Source organism: Delphinus delphis, chromosome 4 (genome assembly GCF_949987515.2).
Source record: "Delphinus delphis chromosome 4, mDelDel1.2, whole genome shotgun sequence".
Classification (NCBI taxonomy): domain Eukaryota; kingdom Metazoa; phylum Chordata; class Mammalia; order Artiodactyla; family Delphinidae; genus Delphinus; species Delphinus delphis.
Window position 1 is genome coordinate 125,586,899 of NC_082686.1, and position 20,854 is coordinate 125,607,752.

General features: G+C 43.0%; 1 protein-coding gene across 1 annotated transcript in view; it reads right to left on the reverse strand.

Annotated features, from left to right (window-relative positions):
* ANKUB1 (ankyrin repeat and ubiquitin domain containing 1) overlaps nucleotides 1-20,854 on the reverse strand; it is a 41,240-nt gene that overhangs the window by 6,365 nt on the left and 14,021 nt on the right. The window contains exons 3-5 of the mRNA XM_060010087.1: nucleotides 17,398-17,614; nucleotides 7,029-7,143; nucleotides 2,905-3,837 (exon numbers count right to left, since the gene is read on the reverse strand). Coding sequence (XP_059866070.1) covers nucleotides 2,905-3,837; nucleotides 7,029-7,143; nucleotides 17,398-17,614 — 1,265 coding nt within the window. The remainder of the gene's footprint in view (nucleotides 1-2,904; nucleotides 3,838-7,028; nucleotides 7,144-17,397; nucleotides 17,615-20,854) is intronic.

A 20,854-nucleotide genomic window follows, 5' to 3' on the forward strand; every position in this document is an offset into this window, starting at 1 on the left:
GCAAGTGCTCTCACGTGACACCAGATGAGACGTCTGGGGTCCTGGTTTGGGAGGTCACCCTTCCCACACAACCAGCAGCATCCGATGGATCCACCCTGACCCAATTCCCCCAGGTTAGCACCAGGAAGGATTAGTTAGGTCCTTCCCCATCTCCTGGCTATGATACTACCTTGATGATGGTGGGCCCAGCCTTCAAGATAGCGCATGTCCGCTCCTTACGTTTTGGCACAAGAGCTGTACTGGTCCTTTAGTGGTAAGTGCTCAGACCACCTAGCTGCCTGGCTTGACTGGTGACTTCAGGTGGACATGGGTGCTTTCATGACTCCTTTGAGGGGACAATGAGCCAGGTCAGAAAGAGCCCTGCAGGCGCATGAGGCGTGCAGGTCCCCCCATCCCTCCACAGCCCACCAGTAGAGGGATGTGGGACAGATCCTGGGATAGATGCAGTGGAAAGGGGAGAAAACAGATGGGAAGGCAGTAGAGAATACAAATAGAGGGAAGAGAAAAGCACTGGGAAAAGAGAAACAATATAGTTGGAAAGATTTGCTAGGAGTAACTTTGCCAGAGGAAGTGAACAATCAGACTGACCACCCCTCCTCCTATGAGCAAACCCTTGCCCGCTACAGTGGAAGCATGGAGTCCTAACCACTGGACCGCCAGAGAATTCCCTGCACTAACCTCTTTGTTGAATGAAATGTTTTCCCCACCAAGTCCCTTCTCAACCTTGAAATTGCTTCCCCTTGATAACTCCAATACTTATGAAGTGTACCTGCAAAACAGCACACTAATGTAACCTCTTGGGAAAACTGTGTGGAAGTGTTTACTAAAGCTAACCCTATGACCTAACAATTCCATTCCTAGTTATAGAGTCAAGTGAAATGAATGCAAATGTCCACCAAACTTATATACAAGAATAATCATAGAGTGTTATTCAAAATAGCCCCAAATTAGTTACAACTCAAATGCCCCTCAATAGGAGATTGGATAGAGATGTGGAATACTACATAGAATTGGAATGCTACACAGAAATAAGAAGAATCAATACATGCAAAAACATGAATGAATCTCATAGACAATTTGTTGCACAAAAAAGCCAGACATGAAAGATACATAACATATGGTGCCCTTTATATGAAAGTCAAGAAGGGGCAAAACTAATCTCATTGATAGAGATCAGAATAATGGTTATATCTGGGAGGGGTCATTGACTGGCAAGGAGCATGAAGGAACTTTTTTGGGGTGCTAGAAATATTTTGCAATTGATCTGAGTGGTTGTTACATCCATGTATGCAAATATAAAAATTCAGGGACTTCCCTGGTGGAGCAGTGGTTAAGACTCCATGCTCCCAATGCAGGTGGCCCAGGTTCGATCCCAGGTCCGGGAACTAGATCTCACACGCGTGCTGCAACTAAGAGTTTGCGTGTCACAACTAAGGAGCCCACATGCCCAATTACGGAGCTGGCGAGCCACAACTAAGGAGCCCGCGAGCCACAACTACAGAGTCAGCCTGAGCAACTAAGACCTGACACAGCCAAATAAATAAAAAATAAATAAATTAAAAAAATAAAATTCAAAAAGCCATACATGTGAGATTAGTGCTTTTTATGCATTTAACTCTATATATCACAACTCAGTTCCTCCCCAAGAAAGCACCACACACAATAGACACTGGCAGCCTTTCACCCAAAACCACATACATGGCCACCTTAACCACAGATACTTTTGCACATTTCCATTGTGCCTAGCACTGCACTGGGCCATAATAAGCATTTTTTTGGATGTTTAAAAAATAAAATCATTTTGAATGTGCATCTTTTGATAAAACTGATCAGTATTTCCTTACGTTTACAGGCTGATTTTAAGATGGATTATATAATTTTTCAATTAATAATTTTCTGGTCTTTTTCTATAATTTTAGATTATCTTTTTATACATTCTAGTCAGAGATATCTCATAAATTACAAAGATTGAAGCTGTTAAGCAGTTTCTTCATCTTTTCTCAACCTCATCATGCTGTATGCTGAAGTTTGCGTTTTATAGCTCACCACCATGGCAATTATTCTCACCACTAGGTGGCAGCAACCTAGCTGAAATAAAGTAGATCTGAAATAAAGACCAATACAGAAAGGCAACTAAAACAATCTAGCTTTATTTTTTCTTTCCTTCTCATTATATCGAGTAAGGGGAAAAACCGTTCATAAATCTATATTTTCACTGTAATGCTGGCACCCAATAATACCTCATAAGTATTTATCTTGAGAGCTAATCAGAGTAGTGTTTTCAGTGAAATCTGATGACCAATATATAAAATTTTATTTTATGAAATGAATGTGCCCAAAAAGTCCACTTCTAACCCACTTGTTTATATCTTTAAATGTGATAATAGATTACTTTTTAAACTTACCTTAAATATTAATATCAATTCTATCACCCTATCCAATACAGCTCTCCCCCGGCCTGTATTTCTTGTCTATAAATCAACTGAAGTTTTTTTGATTCAGTTTGTCATTAAATTGTTCTTTTCTTTCCTTCCACTTTCATTACCATCCAGGCTTCCATGACACTTTTGATGTCTCCCAGATTTCAAGTTTCCCCCTTATCCCTTTAATTATAATTAACAATTTCTTTTACTTTTTTTTTAAAAAAAAACAAGTGACCTTGTTAATTGATACTACTCTTTTCTTCCTGAAAATTTGACAAGTAGAATACTACATGGATTGGCCAATAAAATCAGTTCATTTTGTCCTAGAACAAGGCTAGGTCCTTGAAGCTGGGTACTGATGCACAGGAAAAACCTGTGTTATACTACATGGCATGGTAGTGTAATGGCTTCATAGACCATTCCTCCCCTAGACCTGCCCTATTAAAGGTTTATCCTTGTTTGTTTGATGAGAAAACCTTACCTGGCCACGGCTAAGTAGTAGATGGCATTCTCCCTTGGAGTCCTTCCACTGTGCTCTGAGAAAGATGCAAAGGAGGATCTGAGTAAAAAGTTGGCACTGGGTGTTGCATAGTAAAAAGATGGGTGTGAATAGCTCACTCTTGAAACTGGAGGGAGGGGGACTTGGGGGAGATATGTATTTTTTATGAGCTTTTCTTTTTTCCTAGCTGTGGCAGTAATTTTTTTCCGATTTTGTTGTTTTTGTAATTCAAAGAACGTATTTGCATCTACCAGCGGAGGAAATTTGAGTGTTTGTTCTCTTGTGTCCTGCTGTGAAGTTGCCACAGGATTGACACGTTTCCTGCTTACAGTTTGCTCCCTGAGAGGCGGTAGTTTGCCCACAGTGCCTTGTGAGTCCTTGTTCTCAGCCTTATGCCAGCTCTTGGAGGTCATTTTGGGTTTGGTGAAACCATCCACCATCACAACGTCTCCAACTTTTGCTCCAAAGACCCTTGCTCCGCAAAGCTGGCTTTTATTAAGGTTGTGACTCTGAGCTCTGAGTACCCATTGTTTTAATTTAATATAAATCCTCATGGGGACTGAGATTTTCAGAAAAGAAACAGTGGACCACATTTTACTCAGTAAATATAATACGCAGTCTTCATGCTTGTGTTTGAACGCAATGGTAAGGGGAGTCTGTCCCGCTGCGTTTTTGCATTCCAGGCACAGCACGCTGCAGTTGACAAAAGCCTTCAGAATCAACAGTTGGCCCGCTTCTGCGGCTGCATGAATGGGGCATTTAGAGACATCTGCGTGAAGGGCTTCATGGCACCAAGCTCGGTAGGGGTGCACGCCGACCATCTCGTGGGGCCGCACACCCTGCTTCAGGGCCCATTCAGTGAGCTCAGTGTGCCTGTAAAAGGCGGCGATGTACAGGGCAACCCTTTTCTGATACCTGAATGAATGAAACAAGCGAGAATGGGGCTGTTTAGTAAGTCAGCAAACAGGCAAAGGTAGTTACACTAAATACCCACAAAACATTCTAGTTAAAATATTTATTTCTTCCTTACTTTTACCTTCCTAACTTTAAAAAATATTTTCAGAAAAGGTCTATAGTAATACACAGGTTAAACTGCACAGGTCCTGCTTGTACACATTGTCCTGTTGTGTACATATAAATAATTCAAACTGGTTTCCTTGGAGCAGTGTTTTCCTTACGAAAATCTAATGCTCAAGATAAATATCAAGCTTTATATTCACTGGGGAAGCACAGGAAGGAATTCAGTACATTTTAGAAATTTGAATGCTTTGTAAGTTTGTTTGCTTCGTCTTTTCTAACACCTCCTCTTATCCCCCTACGGGCTTTTCCTCATGCAGTGCTAAGCAGTCTTTTCATTCCATATGTTGGAGGTGGCCTATGCTCTCTTCCAAACCCTCTAGTAGCTTCCGGCTGTAATTGAAATTCTAACTCCTCATCTAGGCCTTCAGGGCACCTGTCACCTGGACCCTGCCCCAGCTCCTGCCTCACTTCCTACCACTCCCCTTCTCTTTCACTGAACTATAGCCACACTGGCCTTCCTGCCATCCCCATCCTTCCAATTCCCCATCAGGCACAAATTGAATGATGGGTGAAGAATATTCAGAGAAATAAGAATTAGGGAGGCAAAGCTAGACAGGGTTCCATCAGGTTTCGTCCAGGATTTACTTGGGCAAGGCTCTCTGTGACCCCATGGTAGAGATGGAGGCCAGCTAGCTGGTATCGTCCAAAATCTGCATATAACTAACTCTCCCGTCTCTGACTGCGTGCTCACCACACCATAATTTTCAGGTGTATGTGGCATCCCATGTAATTTTCCTGTATAAGAGAGATGGTCTGCCCAGAACATGTGGGTTTCTAGGACCCTCTGACAGATTATAACTAATTAGAGTTATACATTAATATGCTGGCCTTTTGGTTCACATATCAATTTCGTCTGAAATTCACTAGTGCAGATCAGCAACTCTGAATTTGATTTGGGGAGAAGAGCCCCTCCTGCATGGACTAACTGGACTTTGCTTTCATCTTCAACACGCATGTTGTGGGAACTAGAGCACTCTTGTTACCAAGACTGGTTGATTCTGCCTCCTAAGTGATCTTTTCCCAGTCTGTCCTCTTAGCCCCACCTCTGCTGTCATAAGCCTAGCTCAGGCTGCCGTTTGCTTTGGACTATTTTCCTGTCTCCCTGTTGGCCACTATTCCCCACATTGCAGTCAGAGCCAATATTCTAAAATGCAGATCTCATCATGGCCTTCAATGTCTTCCCAACATTTAAACGATAAAATCCAAATCCTTCACATTCCTACAGGGGCCTGCATGAGCTGGCCTCTTCTTATCTTTCCAGCCCCTGGCCACTAGCTTCCTCTTACTCTATCATCTACCACGTGGAACTTCTTTCAGTTCTTTGAATCCATTCTCTTGCCCCCTGGGTCTTTGTACGTATGGTTCCATCTGTTTTGAGACATTTTTATTCTTCTCCCTACTGTTTACCTGAGTATCAGCCCTTCAAGTCCCTTTCTCGGGGTGCTTTACCTGATCCCCTACAGTTGTCCGTACTACACATTCCCATATCTTCTTGCACAATGCCCATGTCATAACAAGTTTCACACTGAATGGTAACAGCGACACCTAACATTTGTATCCTCCTTACCATGTGCCAGGTGGCCCTCTAAGTTCCTTATAATACTAGCTCATTTAATCTCTAACGTAGTTCTATGAGATAGGTACTATTATTTTCCCCATTTTATAGAAGAGGAAACGGAGGTACAGGATGACTACTTGCTTAAGTTTACACGACTAAACACTGAGGGGGTGGGGCTTTGAACCTAGGTAGACGAGCACTGGAGTTTGTACTCCCAGACATTTTGCAGTTCTGTTTCTCCAGGAATCGGTTACTTGTTTTCTGTTTCCCCTACTGGACTATAAATTTGCTAAAGGCAGGGACCATATCTTGTTTATTGCTTTCATAGTACATAGTACATACATTGTTGATTGGGTGGAGGAATAAAAGGAGCTTTTCACTCTGATCGTATGCATATCGTGTTTATATTCTCTGAGCTCTTAGATTTTATTTAAAGATTAAGTGGAAATAGTTAAGTACATGAGCACTAGAGTTTATTAAATTGTGGGGATCTAAAACCCAGTTGTGCCCTTGCTAGCTGTGTGACATTGGGCAGATTTCCTAAGTCAGTTTCCTTATCTGTAAAATAAGATAAAATAGTATTCATCTCATAAAAGTGTTATAAGTATAAAATTAGTTAATAAATATAACACAATGCTACAAAGTACTCAGTAAGTATGCACTATTAAAAGTAACAATGCAACAGCTATTTCTTTGGATTCAGAGCAAAGAAAGAAAAGAGAGAATTATAATTATCCCCCAATATAAATTAATTTTAAATGTTTAAATATTTTATAAAATTGCAAAAGCTGGTTTTCCAATCTGTCACTTCACAGAGCCCTTAGAGCTCCTGCTGAGCGTGTGTGCTTCTGTAAAGTATGACTAAATCACCACAAGGGGGCACTGTTCTGAATACCACCGAATTAAAACCTAAAGGGTAATGCAGTTTATGCACCTGGGAAGCTGCTGGCTGCAGAGATATGTTAAAATGTCCACCTGCTTCTCTGAGCCTACCCTCCTCCACTGCCCCAGCAGCATGTGTTACACTTCATGTATGGCAAAAGTATGAATGTGTGAATTAGATAGGATTTGAAAAGTTACATGATAGCTTAGGAAGAGGTAGGCAATGTTTTCAGCCAATCAATAAGCAATTAGTGCTTTTTAGAATAATTGAATGTGAGAGTGGCAAGGCACTTATTCTGATATCCTTTAAAAACTGCCGATAAAAGTCTAATATCCAAACCAAACTGAAGTCGTGCATTTAGATAGTGTTTCCTGATGAAAGTCTACCTGAATTACAATACATCACCAAAGGCTGTCAGCCCTGGTGGCATCCCTACTATCTTATTCGAGCAAATATCTCAGTAAAAATGTCTCAAGGGAACTCCCTTGGAGCAGCACCCCAGCTAGAGTGAATTGCAGACTCAAGTTCCTATGAAAGTTTAGCAAAAATTACTTTAATTAGTTTAGCATTTGCTTTATCTCATACTTGAGTACTGGTCCTTCATTTGATAAATAGCGTTGGACTTTAAGTTTTTGTCCGAGGAGACAGCCCATCAGAAATTCCTTCCATCCATCCCAGACATCCAAGCGAAGTGTCGTGCCTGTGGATAAAGAGAGGTGGCGATGCTTCCAGCCCATCCCTGGGGTTTGGTGGTCCAAGAACTTCTGATGATAGCTTTCTCCCAACAGACATGAGCTAGGTGCCAAATGAAAAGTAGCCTTTGAATAAGGAGACAGGGATGCTGAGAGAGAGAGAGAGAGAGAGAGAGAGAGAGAGAGAGAGAGGCGGGGCAGGGATGCTATCTTGATCTTAGACCTATATTGACTTGGAAAAGCCTTTTAGCTTCTGTGCACTTGCATTTTCTCATCTGCACAGTGGAAGCATACAATGCTGAACTACTTTCTGCAGCTATCTTAAAACATTTCTGTGGACATCGATTCCATGCTGATCTACACATCACCAGGTAAACAAAAGCTGTTATGTTGGAAGAGAAACTCAAGAAACTGTGGCAGGACATATGCATTTCTCAGGCCTTTAGCTTACAAGTGGGCTGTGGGTGAAGTTGAATGATCCTTTCATTCCATTCTTCACAAAACAGGAGCCGTTCTGTGTTATGAACATAAAAGGGATATATTCATTGCTGCTGGAGGATTTCTCACTTGCTCCTCAAAAGCCTACCCTCTCCTGGTTTTGTGACTACATTCCCTTCGTCCTTCAGGCTGGTGTTTCCCAGGAATCTTTCCTCAGGCTTCTGCTCTTCTAACTCTACACATTCCCTCAGGATAAAACCCAGTCTTCTCCCCATGTGGCCCACCCTGACCTCTGTCCCTCCAGCCTGCCTCACTCACTCTGTTCTGGCCACTCTGACCTTTCACCTGTCCTTCAGACACACCAAGGCCGCGCCCATCTGAACATAATTTCTTTTGCTTCAAAGGGTCTTTATCCAGAGTTCACAGGGCAGTGTCCTTCTTACTCGGCTTTCCCTTCAAGCATCGTGTCCTCACAGAGGACCTTCTTGGCCACCAGGGCTAAAGCAATCTCTGCCACCACCCCCTTCTCCCCTCCAATACTCTTTATGCCGTGACCTTATTTTAATTTCTTCACAGCCCCTATCATCAGTACTTGAAATCATTTTACTTGTTTGGAGACTGTTGTTCACGACCCACTACAAACGACGCTCCTTCAGGACTTGCCACACTGCCTGCCGTTTGCGAGTGCTCACTACATACTTGTTGGCTGACTGACAGGCGGCCTCAGTGCAGCTGATGGCTTCATTGATCACCCATGGGCCAGTCACTCCTGAGTCCACATTCCAGCCAGGCCTCTGCTCCAGCTCTGGATTCCCCAGCTGGGGATACCACAATCTAAGGGATCATGCTAGGGCCCCACTGTTCTGAAGGACAACCTGTCACCTTTCATCCCCAGCCTGCTTTTCCTCCTGTATTCTGTGTCTCAGGTTGTGTCACCACTACCTTCCTTGCTACCTGAGTTAGAAATCTGGGAGTTGTTCTTCATCCCTTCCTCTCTCTCATGCCCCCAACATCTGTACAGTCGCTAAGGCCTGACAAGTTTATTTCCCAAATGTTGAAGAACTCTGCTTCTTCACCTCCATCTTAACCAGCGCCGCCCTATTTCAGGCCTAGATAATCTCTCACCTAAAGCTACCTCGAGAAGCTCCCCACAGCCTCCCCCTGTCTTTATTCACGTCTCTGTTCAGATGCCATCTCCTCTTCTGGCCAGCCATCTGCAATAGCCTTTCCCCACCTCATCACATCCCTCTCTATTCCCTTATCCTGCTTTGTTTTACTTCATATTCCTTAATATTATTTAAAATTCGATATTTTTCTGTTTATGGGATGATGCTTGCCTTACCCACTGAAATGCAAGCTTCAAGAGGGTGGGGACCTTGCTACCCTTGCTCACAGCTCTATGCTTGCTTTCCCCAATGGTGCCTGGCTCACAGTAGGTGCTCAGTAAATACTTGTTAAATGAAGTTCTAAGCCACTCCTCAAACCTGTTCTGGCCATGTGCTGCCCTCCTAACCCTTAGTAGCCCAGCAGGCTGGCCTGGACTTCTGTGTGTACCCCAGGCTCTTTCTGGATTTGGGGCATCTTCTTTTACTGTCCCTTCTGTCTGAATTCTTCTGACTCCCCCATCCTCCTACCAATAGTTTATGATGCAATCCTGGCATCACCTCCTCTAGGAAGCCCTCCTTGACAACACCATCCTCTCACCTCCCCGCATAGGGTAAATGACTGCTCAACTGGTTTCAAAGTATACTTTGAAAGTCTTTATTATTGAACATACATTTCTGCTTTGGGATTGCCAGTTGACAAACACTAAAAGAACTCTTTGAGCCCAAGCATTATGTCTCATTCAGTCTATGGGCTCTGTTTTAGTTATGCTCTTGGATTGCAAGGAGACCCTCAAGAAAATGGGGCTTATTATACTGAGACAATGACCACGTCTAGCATGCATTAGGTACCAAGACAGCTCTCAAGATGGACCACTGCCCATCTCTCCCATGGGCCCCAGGTTCTCTCACTCTCTCTCATGCCCTTTAGGTCTCTTTGTGTGTCTTCTCCCTTTCTCTACTGACAGGCTGCCCTGCTTACTTACAGCTTCTGTCCTATGACAACTTTGGCATGCATGCAACATGCGTTTGCCATGACCCAACCTTATTTCTTGACACTCTCCATTTTCCAACCCTACTGATAACCAGTTTTGTCTCTCTACATTTCCCAATTTGAATTCACAAGACTAATAATTAATAATAATAACAGTAATATATTGAATATGAATAGCTAATATTCATTGAGTGCTTACTATATGCTCTAGATTATTCTAAGTACATGAACAATTTAATAATTTAAAATTCACAACAACCCTAAGTGATGGGTTATATTATTTTTTCCATTTGACATCTGAGGAAACTGAGGCACTGTAAGACGAAGTAACTTCCCCAGCTTCTACATAACCAGTAAATAGTGGAACCAGGAGTTGGACCTGGACAATCTGGCTGCCGGGGCCCATGTGCCTGTCCTCTGTGTTATACTTATCTCCAAGCAAGACTCTAATTGTCTCAGCTAGGAGAGATGATGTCACTGGACAGCTTGTGGATTGGCTGCCTTTGAATCAATATGGCGGCCCCAGAGGTTGCATGCCAAAGCTGTGATGGGACAGTGTGTGACTTGGCTTATCCACACCTATCCTCAGGCTCAGACAGGTTCATCATAAATACCTGCAGGTGAGAAGGAAGGAAGGATAACATAACAGCAGTAATCTTAGAGTCACAGAATGCTGAAGATAAAAAGATCCTAAAAGACCAGCCCACTCCATTGTCTCCTTTTATAGACTAGGAAGCTGAGGCCCGTGGGGAATTGCCTGAAGCTACTCAGCAAGCTGGGAGTAGAATTTGGCTTGGAATTTTTGTCTCTAGAATTCTCTCTGGTGCTTCAGAAGCCTCCTCTTTTCCGCTGCCTTTCTCTTGCTTTCCTTTCTGCTTCCCAGCTCTTGCCTTTTTTTAAAATTTATTTATTTATATTTTTGGATGCATTGAGCCTTCGTTGCTGCACGCGGGCTTTCTCTAGTTTCGGCGAGCAGGGGCTACTCTTCGATGCAGTGCGCGAGCTTCTCATTGCGGTGGCTTCTCTTGTTGCGGAGCACGGGCTAGGCGCCCGGGCTTCAATAGTTGTGGCGTGTGGGCTCAGTTGCTCCGTGGCATGTGGGATCTTCCCAGACAAGGGCTCACACCTGTGTCCCCTGCATTGGCAGGCAGATTCTTAACCACTGCGCCACCAGGGAAGCCCTCTTGCCCTTCTTGCATCCACTTCACAGGCAGACACACATCTGAGTATATGTTCTTTCTGCTGATCCCTCCCTTTTTGGACGTCCTACCTGTAATCTTGAAATGGAGCTCTTCTTCCCTTACTCTTGACTCTGGTTTGGGATTTCTTGACCTTGGCCTCACTGTCCTTCGTGGGTTGATTCCTAGTTGCTGTGCATGTTTACCCACAGAGCCTGATCTGCATTAATGCCATCAAGGCCCTAACCTACCTTAACTCTCACAAGTCTGGCCTCAGCTAGGAGAATTCACTCTTTTTGCTGGAGAATTACGGAGTTATTCTGTAGAGACCAAGTAGCAGTTCTGCAAATACACTCTAGAAATGCCTAGATAAACATCTTCCAGAATGTGCATCATCCATGACATAGTAGATTTAGTTTCTCTAAAACTGCTTGTTGTACTTAAACTTTCTTGTAAAATATTTGATTTCTATGAATAGCACTGGAAACAAAAGACTTCAAACAGTGCTCCAAGTGCATTTATTTCATCTCCTGCCTAAAGTGACTTACTATGTTTTTAGTTTATTATGAAAATCACTCAGAGATGAGCGTTGGAAAGCTTTAACCTGGCACTATACTCCAGCCTCCCTGGTCCTCCACAGCTGAGACCGCATAGCCTCCATTTGAATGACCAGAGCAGTCTTAGGCCCACGGAACAGCCTTTTTTTTTTTTTTTTAATGCTGATACTTGCTTGAGCCCCCTCCCAAACCAATTAAGTCAGAATTGCTAGGAGTGGGTCTAGGCATCAATATCTTTTTTTGTTTGTTTGTTTTTTTGCAGTACGCGGGCCTCTCACTGTTGTGGCCTCTCCGGTTGCGGGTTGCGGAGCACAGGCTCCGGACGCGCAGGCTCAGCGGCCATGGCTCACGGGCCCAGCCGCTCCGCAGCATGTGGGATCTTCCCGGACCGGGGCACGAACCCGTGTCCCCTGCATCGGCAGGCGGACTCTCAGCCACTGCGCCACCAGGGAAGCCCCCGCGGAACAGTCTTAATTTCAGTTGTAGGGGATTTGTTAAGAGTCCAGGCCAGCTGCTCAGAAGTTTGATGGGAAGTTGCTCTTCCTGTTCAGCCCGCTCAGGTGTTTTCCTGTTCTAGTAACTTGCCTTATTCCTCCAGGAATAAGAGACCAAGCCCGCACCTTGTGCCCCAGAGCACAAGCCTCAGTATCCTACTTTACCTTTTGGGTTTCATAACTGAGGCTCCATCTCTGTTCTCCGAGCCTGGAACTCAAGAGAGTTCCTATTCCGAACCCCAGTCTCTGGGGTTAGATTTCTGTTACATGTTGACAGAGGCTCCTGTGTCAGCAACCAGCTTGCCTCATTTCCCACCTTTTATGTCATTCATTCATTGATTCATTCGCTACCTTGATGCTCTGATGCTATGGTTCACCTGCCGGGTCCCTGCTGGATCTCCCTGGATCACACTCTGCCTTCCTCCATCTTACCAACTGCTAATGCAGACTGACCTGCCTGTTCCAGGACTCCCACCAGCAGGACCTATTTAAGGCTAACCTCCTTTTGCTAGATGTCTACGGGTGGGGTCTTCCTGGCCCATCTGCACTTCCCTAGGTGGTTGCCTAGCCTCAGGGTCTCAGCTCTCCCTAGCTCAACCTGTCCACTACTGATGAGCCCTGAAAACTAGAGAATACTATGTGATTTAAATTCTTATCAGTTAGGGCACCTCCAACAAGCCCTGTATTTTATGTGAACAAATGTTACAGGTGTTATAACTATCAATTTCAGTTTTTTGCAATGAAGCAGTCTTAATTTCTCAAAGATCGAAGATAACAATGGGTGGCTTGTCTCTTAATGCTCAACTTTTGAATATCCAGAGAATTTCTAAGTGAGTTAACCAGCACCATTTATTGGATAATCCTTCCATTCCAATTGCTTTGTAATGCCTCCTTTGTCACACATTACATTCCTTCATAAGCTTAGGCATTCTGCTAGAAAATAGAAACTTATTTTAAAAATGCTATGTTGTTCCAGAAAATACAACTAAAATCTATAACTGAAATGAAAGTAAAATTAGTGAGAATTATGCTTCAAGACCTCTTTCTATATGAACTTTCTAATTCTTTATTCTTAATTTTTTAAAGTGGACTCCCCAAATTGTATATATCTACAGAACCTGGATTCACCCACTCTCTACTTACAAATCCACCTACCATGCCCAAGCTGTGCAGGAAAGCAGGTGCAAGCTACAGTGCCTATTCTAGGGAATCGTCTCCAACCTCTCCTGCTGTGGTCCCCATATCCCAAGTTTCTGGATTCCTCATGCATACTCTGGGATCAATATCTGCCTATCTGATTTGGACTTTTTCTTTCTGAATGTGGAAACCATTTGTCTGGTTTGGGTTTCCCCTAGTAGGAATCAAAACAAGATATTGATCAGTACTTAGAGAGCAACAGTAAAAATAGGTATCAGTAAAGACACACTGGGCTGGCAGTATAAGTTGTTGGAAAGAACCCAATCCTGAGTGTAGGATGACTAATTATTACCAGTATGACCTTGACCAAGTCACTTAACTTCTCTGAGCCTCAGTTTTCTCATTTATAAAAGGAATTAAAGTGGCACAGTAGGTCTCTAAGGGGCCTGAGGGCTGGTGGGGGACCCTGGAGCCCGCCTAGATTTCAGGATCTGATCTGACCGAGGCCCTTGGCCCTTGACATGTCCCTCTCTGTATTTACTGTCTAAGGAAAGCACCTCTCACCGTGCTGTACCCCCAACTCCATGGGCAGGACGCCTACAGCAATATCTGCTAACCCAACCCATCACTCAAGCCCTAGCTCCATATTTGTCATGGCGTAGAATTAGAAGAACTCAGTTGTACTTACAGCTTTGCCACTAACTAGCTGAGTAATTTTCAGGAAAAAAAAATGTACTCTCTGAGTTTCCTTATATCTAAAGTTGAAGACCCAAAGCATAAGCTCCTTTTCCCAATTTCACCATTGCTGTCCTAGCGTCAGAGCCTTGGCATTTCCCTCTTCTTAGATGTGACCCAGCACGATGCTCTGTCTCTCTCTCATGAATTTCTCAGATTTGTCGCTTCCATTCCTAGTGGAATTAATTAATACTGGGATTATCAAAAGCTCCAGTGAGCATATCACTCTACTTCCAGGCTCTCCTCACTCCTTTCTATATTTCATGCTGCCTGCCACCAGATTAAACTTCTATTGAAACACTCCTGTTCCAGGATGTACATGGCTCTGTTTGCAAGCACATGAAACCTGTGCTCTGTTGCCTCACCTCTAAGACCCTCCTCAATATGACCTCAGCTGTGAGATTCCCATTGGTCTCCACGAGGCCCCTCCACTCTTCAGAACAGTCTCCTGCTTTCTGTCTTCCCTGGATTAAGCCCACATTCTTTTTTTTTTTTTGATTTTAAAAAAATTTTATTAGAGTATAGTTGATTTACAATGTTCTGTTAGTTTCTACTGTACAGCAAAGGGTATCAGTTATACATAAACATAAATCCCTTCTTTTTTAGATTCTTTTCATATATAGGTCATTACAGAGTATTGAGCAGAGTTCCCTGAGCTATGCAGTAGGTCCTTATTAGTTATCTATTTTATATATACTAGTATGTATATATCACTCCCAGTCTCCCAATTTATCCCTCTCCCCACCCCCACTTCCCCCCGGTAACCATAAGTTTGTTTTCTATGTCTGTGATTCTATTTCTGTTTTGTAAATAAGTTCACTTGTACCGTTTTTTAAGATTCCACATATAAGTGATATCATATGATGTTTGTCTTTCTCCGTCTGCCTTGCTTCACTCAGTATGACATGCTTCACTCAGTATGACAATCTCTAGGTCCATCCATGCTGCTGCAAATGTAAGCCCATGTTCTTGATCCTGTGACGCATGCTTTTCTCCTGGCCTAGAAGCCTGGAATGTTTTCCCTTCCTCCTCTCAGATGATGCATATTTCTCGCATCTTTGTGTGCTCAAGTCCAACATTCTCCAAAAAGCCTTCCCTTGAGCCCTTCAGCCTACAAGGATCTGGCTTATTGGATTATAACTGAGGAAATGTGCCTGCTTCATTTCTACCACTTTACTATAAATGCCCAGAGTGCAGAGGCAGTTTTATATATTACTGTATGAGCTAGTATGCGCAGGGACTAATTGAGCTACTTAAATCTTTGATTTTCTTTGACTGCTTCTCCAAAACCTCCTGACTTTCCACTGCCTTTGGAAAGGGGTCAAGGTTCAGCTCCTGACAGCATCGGGGGTGACTCATTGACTGGAAAGAGGAGAATCTGGAAGACAGGCGGATCAAAGATTCCCTTACCCTGTAGTTTAAAAAGGTGGGCTGGCTACTTAAAGACTGCTAGGGGGACTTCCCTGGTGGTCCAGTGGTTAAGAATCTGCCTTCCAATGCAGGGGACATGGATTCGATCCCTGGTCAGGGAACTAAGACCCCACATGCCGTGGGGCAACTAAGCCCATGCATCACAGCTACTGAGCCTGTGTGCCGCAAACTACAGAGCCCATGCGCTCTGGAGCCCATGTGTCACAACTAGAGAGAAGCCCAAAACTAGAGAGAAGCCCACGCGCCACAAGGAAAGATCCCGTATGCCGCAACTAAGACGCCGCAGCCAAAAATAAAATAAATAAGTTAAAAAAAAATAAAATAAAATGTTTACAAGGATTAAATTAAAAAAATAAAAGACTGCTAGGAGTGTTTTAGGCAAAGGTGTGAAGCAGGTCAAAGGCTCTTCCTCCTTCTCCTTTGAGTTCCCTCTTTCCTTGCCCCTCCTCCCATGCCCTATGTTCTCATGGTGACCAAAGCCATCTACCCAGGTCATGCTGGAGCCTCTAACCTTACATCTGAAAAACCTCCTTCCTAGAGGGTCATTTTAAGGGGCGTTATCCTTGACACACCCTGAGCAAGTCATTTAACCATTCAGAACCTTTTTGCTGTCTTTATATCTGTAAAAATTAGGGGTTGGGGGACTTCCCTGGCGGTCCAGTGGTTAGGCCTCCACACTTCCACTGCAGGGGGCATGGGTTCCACTCTGGTGGGGGAGCTAAGATCCCACATGGCGTGCGCACGACCAGAAACCAAAATTAGATGTTGGGCCAAGCCATTTCTAAATTCTCTTCGTGCTCTAAAATGTCACATCATGATCTGAGCAGCACAGGCCTGAAGAACAGTCACCTTCGTTTTCTCATTTATCCTTTGGCATTTCATTAAATAACTAGGTCATAAGTTGCTCGAAGACAAATGCCACTTGTGTACCCTTACTTAAATCAGCCGCCACCATGTTCTGTGCAGGGCTGATCCCTCAGCAAGCACACAGAGCAGATATGTGTTTACAGTAAGATACTCTGAGGACGACTGCTAGAACATCACTTCCTCTGATAAAAAACAGGGATGGTGGGGCTTCCCTGGTGGCGCAGTGGTTGAGAGTCCGCTTGCCGATGCAGGGGACGCGGGTTTGTACCCCGCTCCGGGAAGATCCCACATGCCACGGGGCGGCTGGGCCCGTGAGCAATGGCCGCTGAGCCTGCACGTCCGGAGCCTGTGCTCCGCAACGGGAGAGACCACAACAGTGAGCGGTCCGCATACCGCAAAAAAAAAAAAAAAAAAAAAAAAAAAAAAAAAAAAAAACAGGGATGGTAATTGATACCAAAGTTTTGAGAGCCTCAGTTAAAAATAACATGAAAGAATAAGCAAACATAATAGTCAGGAAAGTAACAATAAATGCAAATTTAGCAGTTATAAAAAGCAAAACTGCTTAATTCATGGATGTCTACAGGCCCGATTATAAGTTGGGAGAAATCAAATTCCATTGCAGCAAATGTTATAGCACAATGTTGCCTAAAGATGTGCTGTCAGCAAAAACTTATTCACCTCAAGCAAGAATCTCTATAAAGTTTGAACCATTTGCCAATATGGTTAAAACAAATCTGACGGTCCTTTGAGTTTGGCTTAATAATGTATGGCTGCAGCAGACATGACTGAAGTACAGTATTTAAAGAGAGGCTGTAATCTGTCCATCAGGGATGAAGGGTGCTCACTGAGGCACCTGTTTGGCCTGCACAGTATTGGCTTCATACTGTTTAATTAAAAGATTGTTTAATATAACTGACAATATTTCAAAATGAGTTCGCATAAAGCAAGGTTCAAACAATATGTATCATATGCTACCACTTGCATTAAAAAGAGGAAAAAGAATATCTACTAGAACTTGCTTCTATATATGCTTGAAATATATTTTGAAATAGAAAAATATAAACAGATCTGAGTCCTGGTCTTCTATCCTGAGGATATTAACAAGTCCTCTTGCTTTGAGCAGAGAGAACAAGACATGGCAGGGGTATGTGACCATTCTTATTTCTTAGCCTACAGACCCAGACACCAAAGAGGGGTTTTGATAATTTACATCCACACTGCGCCTACAGAGGTTTTAGTTTAGAAACAACTCCTCCTTCTGTTGTGAGTCTGGTATCAAAGAACCTGAGTGCTGAGTAGTAGCTGCTATCACATGTAGTGGGCGGTACCGAGGTCTGTCTGGTAGTCCCTGAGCGTGTTGCAGTCGTACATCTCCAGTCCCTCTGGGGTCCGAAGACAGAAGACACTCACAGGGAATCCACATCTCAGAGCTATCAGTGTTCTCAGATCAGACACTTTTTTACCAAGAAGGGAAATGCTCTCCATTATTGGCATTGTCTCTTGGGTCACAGCACTGAACAGGCAGAGAGTGGGCTTTTCTTCTTCCTAAGGGAAGAGAAAAGAAGGGAACTCAGAAATAAGCACTGTCTGGGGGTTGGGACAAGGGACAAACATCTTGGAACGTGGCTCTGAGTGCCTCTAGCTCCCACAACATGGGTGCTAAGGATGAAAGCAAAGGCCAGTTAAGTTCTCTGACTTCTGGTCTGAGTCTCACGCTTCTGTCCTGAGGAAATTTATGAGTCTTCCTTCTTTGAGAAAAGTGAGGGAGACATGGCAGGGCTTTGAGTCCCTTCTTACTTCTTAGTCTACGGACCCAGATACACAAGAGGAGTGGGGAGAATTTATATCCACACTGTGCTTACGGAGGTGTTAGTTTAGAAACAACTCCTCCATCATGCTGCACTTTAATTTGGCAATACTGTGGATTCTAAACCTCAGTCAACTGAAAAAATTATTTCTATGAGGTTATCTCTGGGGAGTGGAACTGAGCTCAGGGTGGGAGGAGAGTTTTGCTTATCATTTTATGGTCTTCCTTGTCTGTATGGTTTGACTTTTTTCTTTTTTTTTTTTTAATAACCATGTGTATTTACTTTTACTATTTAAAAAGGGAAGTACTAGATGTAAGTGAAAAATGGTTCCTTTGTTCCTTTTGTTTTGGAATCTAAATAAGAAAGCAGGTGGAACTGAGATATCTGGAAGAGTTAAGAAGAAAAGTTTGGGAAAGTATTTTTTCTTTTGTTAACAGTTAAAGCAATCAAACTAAAACCAAAAACACAGCAAAGGGGGAGAATGGGAAGGGAGGGAAGGTTATTAAAATTTTCAATTTTCTAACAACAACAACAAAAAAGAAACTGGCTTTACTTCCTCTTTAGTGGACTCAGGACGATCATGTTTTTCTTTAGTGCGCTGCTCGTGTGGCAGATGTGAGCGCCGAGAGCTGCCACCGAGGGCTCCGGTAAGAGTAACGTGGGACCTTGAGCAAAACTGAGAAGCAGAGCCCTGGCCTCCAGGTTCCTCCAGGGGACTCCAGCCAGTCACGGCTCCCTTGTCCCGCCCGTTACCCTCCCCTTTTCTCCCATCAAATTCGTCTAGGGTTTCTGCAGGGACCCCTCCCTGCTTCAAGTTTATAATACATTAAATTCATCCCCCACCTACCAGATAACACATTGCCAGAATGTGATCAACATGCGGATCTCTTTGAAAGAGCTTTGAAGGAGTACGTAGTGTTATTGATGAAAGTTTAGGCTGCAGTGCTCTGACCTGGGGTCCATTTCAGTGACTCAGGTCACTGGGAGAGGTTCCGATATCTTCTGCTGAGCATAAAGCCATTAGCCAGCTGAGCTGCTGGCTGAATTTAAAGTGCTTAGGACAGTTTTCCTCAACAGCTTCTCGTAAATCCACTCAATAAAAATTGAAAGGACGTGAGGATTCACCCTTTCCCTTTCACCATGCTCATGTTTTCCTGTGGCTCCATTAAGGCAGGTATCTGCCTGACCTAATCCATGGGGTATATATGGGCAGGAAGAAATTGCTATGAAAGGTGAATAAGAAGATAGTGAGGATGAGAGAAAAATTATATTTTATGTAATAGTTGCTCCTTATTTCTGTTATGATTACTCTGATTTCCCTAAAGTTAGCCCTTGGTATAGGTTCTAATTTATATTTAGAATTAAATGTGTAACATGCAATCAAAGCAGCAAAGGCTCAAGTCACCCTCAACAGTTAACTAACTACTATTTGATGTTAGAAAAATAAGTTGAAAAGATGCTTCCCAGAATATGAATAAACGTTTGCCGCCTTCATTCTAATCCGTGTTATTGTGGAAGCTATTGCTTGAGTTTTGTTCATTGTTGTCACCCAGTGCCTAGAATAGTACCTGGTACAGAGCAGACTGTCCATAAATATGTATCGAATAAATAATTCATAACATATCTGGAACATAGTTCTCATTGTACTATTTTAACGCTATATATTCACCATTTTATAAACCTTGTTTTTGTGGGAAACCCATTTTAAGTTCTAGTGTGGCACACCAGTTGGTGACACTTCTTCCTGTTGCTTATACAGAGAATGAGCAGATAGCTGTTGATTACCAGCAACTTGCTAACTCACCTTATCTATTTAAAAAAAGGCATCTATCTATGTGATACCCCTCCCCAAACGTTCTGAATGGGGGAACACTGGTAGTTATACCCAAGACAGTCAGATGCTATTAAATAAGCAATCCCATAAACAAATCATTGTTGGACAAATGTAAAATTAGATTTTCTGCTTTACAAACAAACCAAGACACCATGGTAGGAGATACATACAAAGTTTCTGACTTTTCAATTAAAAAAAAAAATACATAGATCTATTGCATGGTAATAATTCCACTTTTGTTTTCAAAAAATAAATGCAGGGGGCTTCCCTGCTGGTCCAGTGGCTAAGACACCCCACTCCCAAATCAGGGAGCCTGGATTTGATCCCTGGTCAGGGAACCAAATCCCACATGTCGCAACTAAAAAGATCCTGCATGCCACAATGAAGATCCCGCAGGCTGCAACTAAGACCCGACACAGCCAAATAAAATAATTAAAACAAACAAAACAAAAAATAAATGCAAACTCACTGTAAATACATACATGTGCATTAAATAGGAAAAATTAAGGAGACATAAAAGAGAAGGTAATGCAAGTTTTGAAAACCACAGTATCTTTCACAAATGCTTTTTTAAAAACTTTTATTATTTTATTATACAGTAGGTTCTTATTAGTCATCAATTTTATACACAGCAGTGTATACCTGTCAATCCCAAACGCCCAATTCATCACACCACCACCACCATCACCCCCGCCACTTTCCCCCCTTGGTGTCCATACGTCTGTTCTCTGCATCTGTGTCTCAACTTCTGCCCTGTAAACCGGTTCATCTGTACCATTTTTCTAGGTTCCACATATATGCGTTAATATACGATATTTGTTTTTCTCTTTCTGACTTACTTCACTCTGTATGACAGTCTCTAGATCCATCCACGTCTCTGCAAATGACCCAATTTCATTCTTTTTATGGCTGAGTAATATTCCGTTGTATATATGTACCTCATCTTCTTTATCCATTTGTCTTTCGATGGGCATTTCGGTTGCTTCCATGACCTGGCTATTGTAAACAGTGCTGCAATGAACATTGGGGTGCATGTGTCTCTTTGAATTATGGTTTTCTCTGTGTACATGCCCAGTAGTGGGATTGCTGGATCATATGGTAATTCTATTTTAGTTTTCTAAGGAACCTACATATACTGTTCTC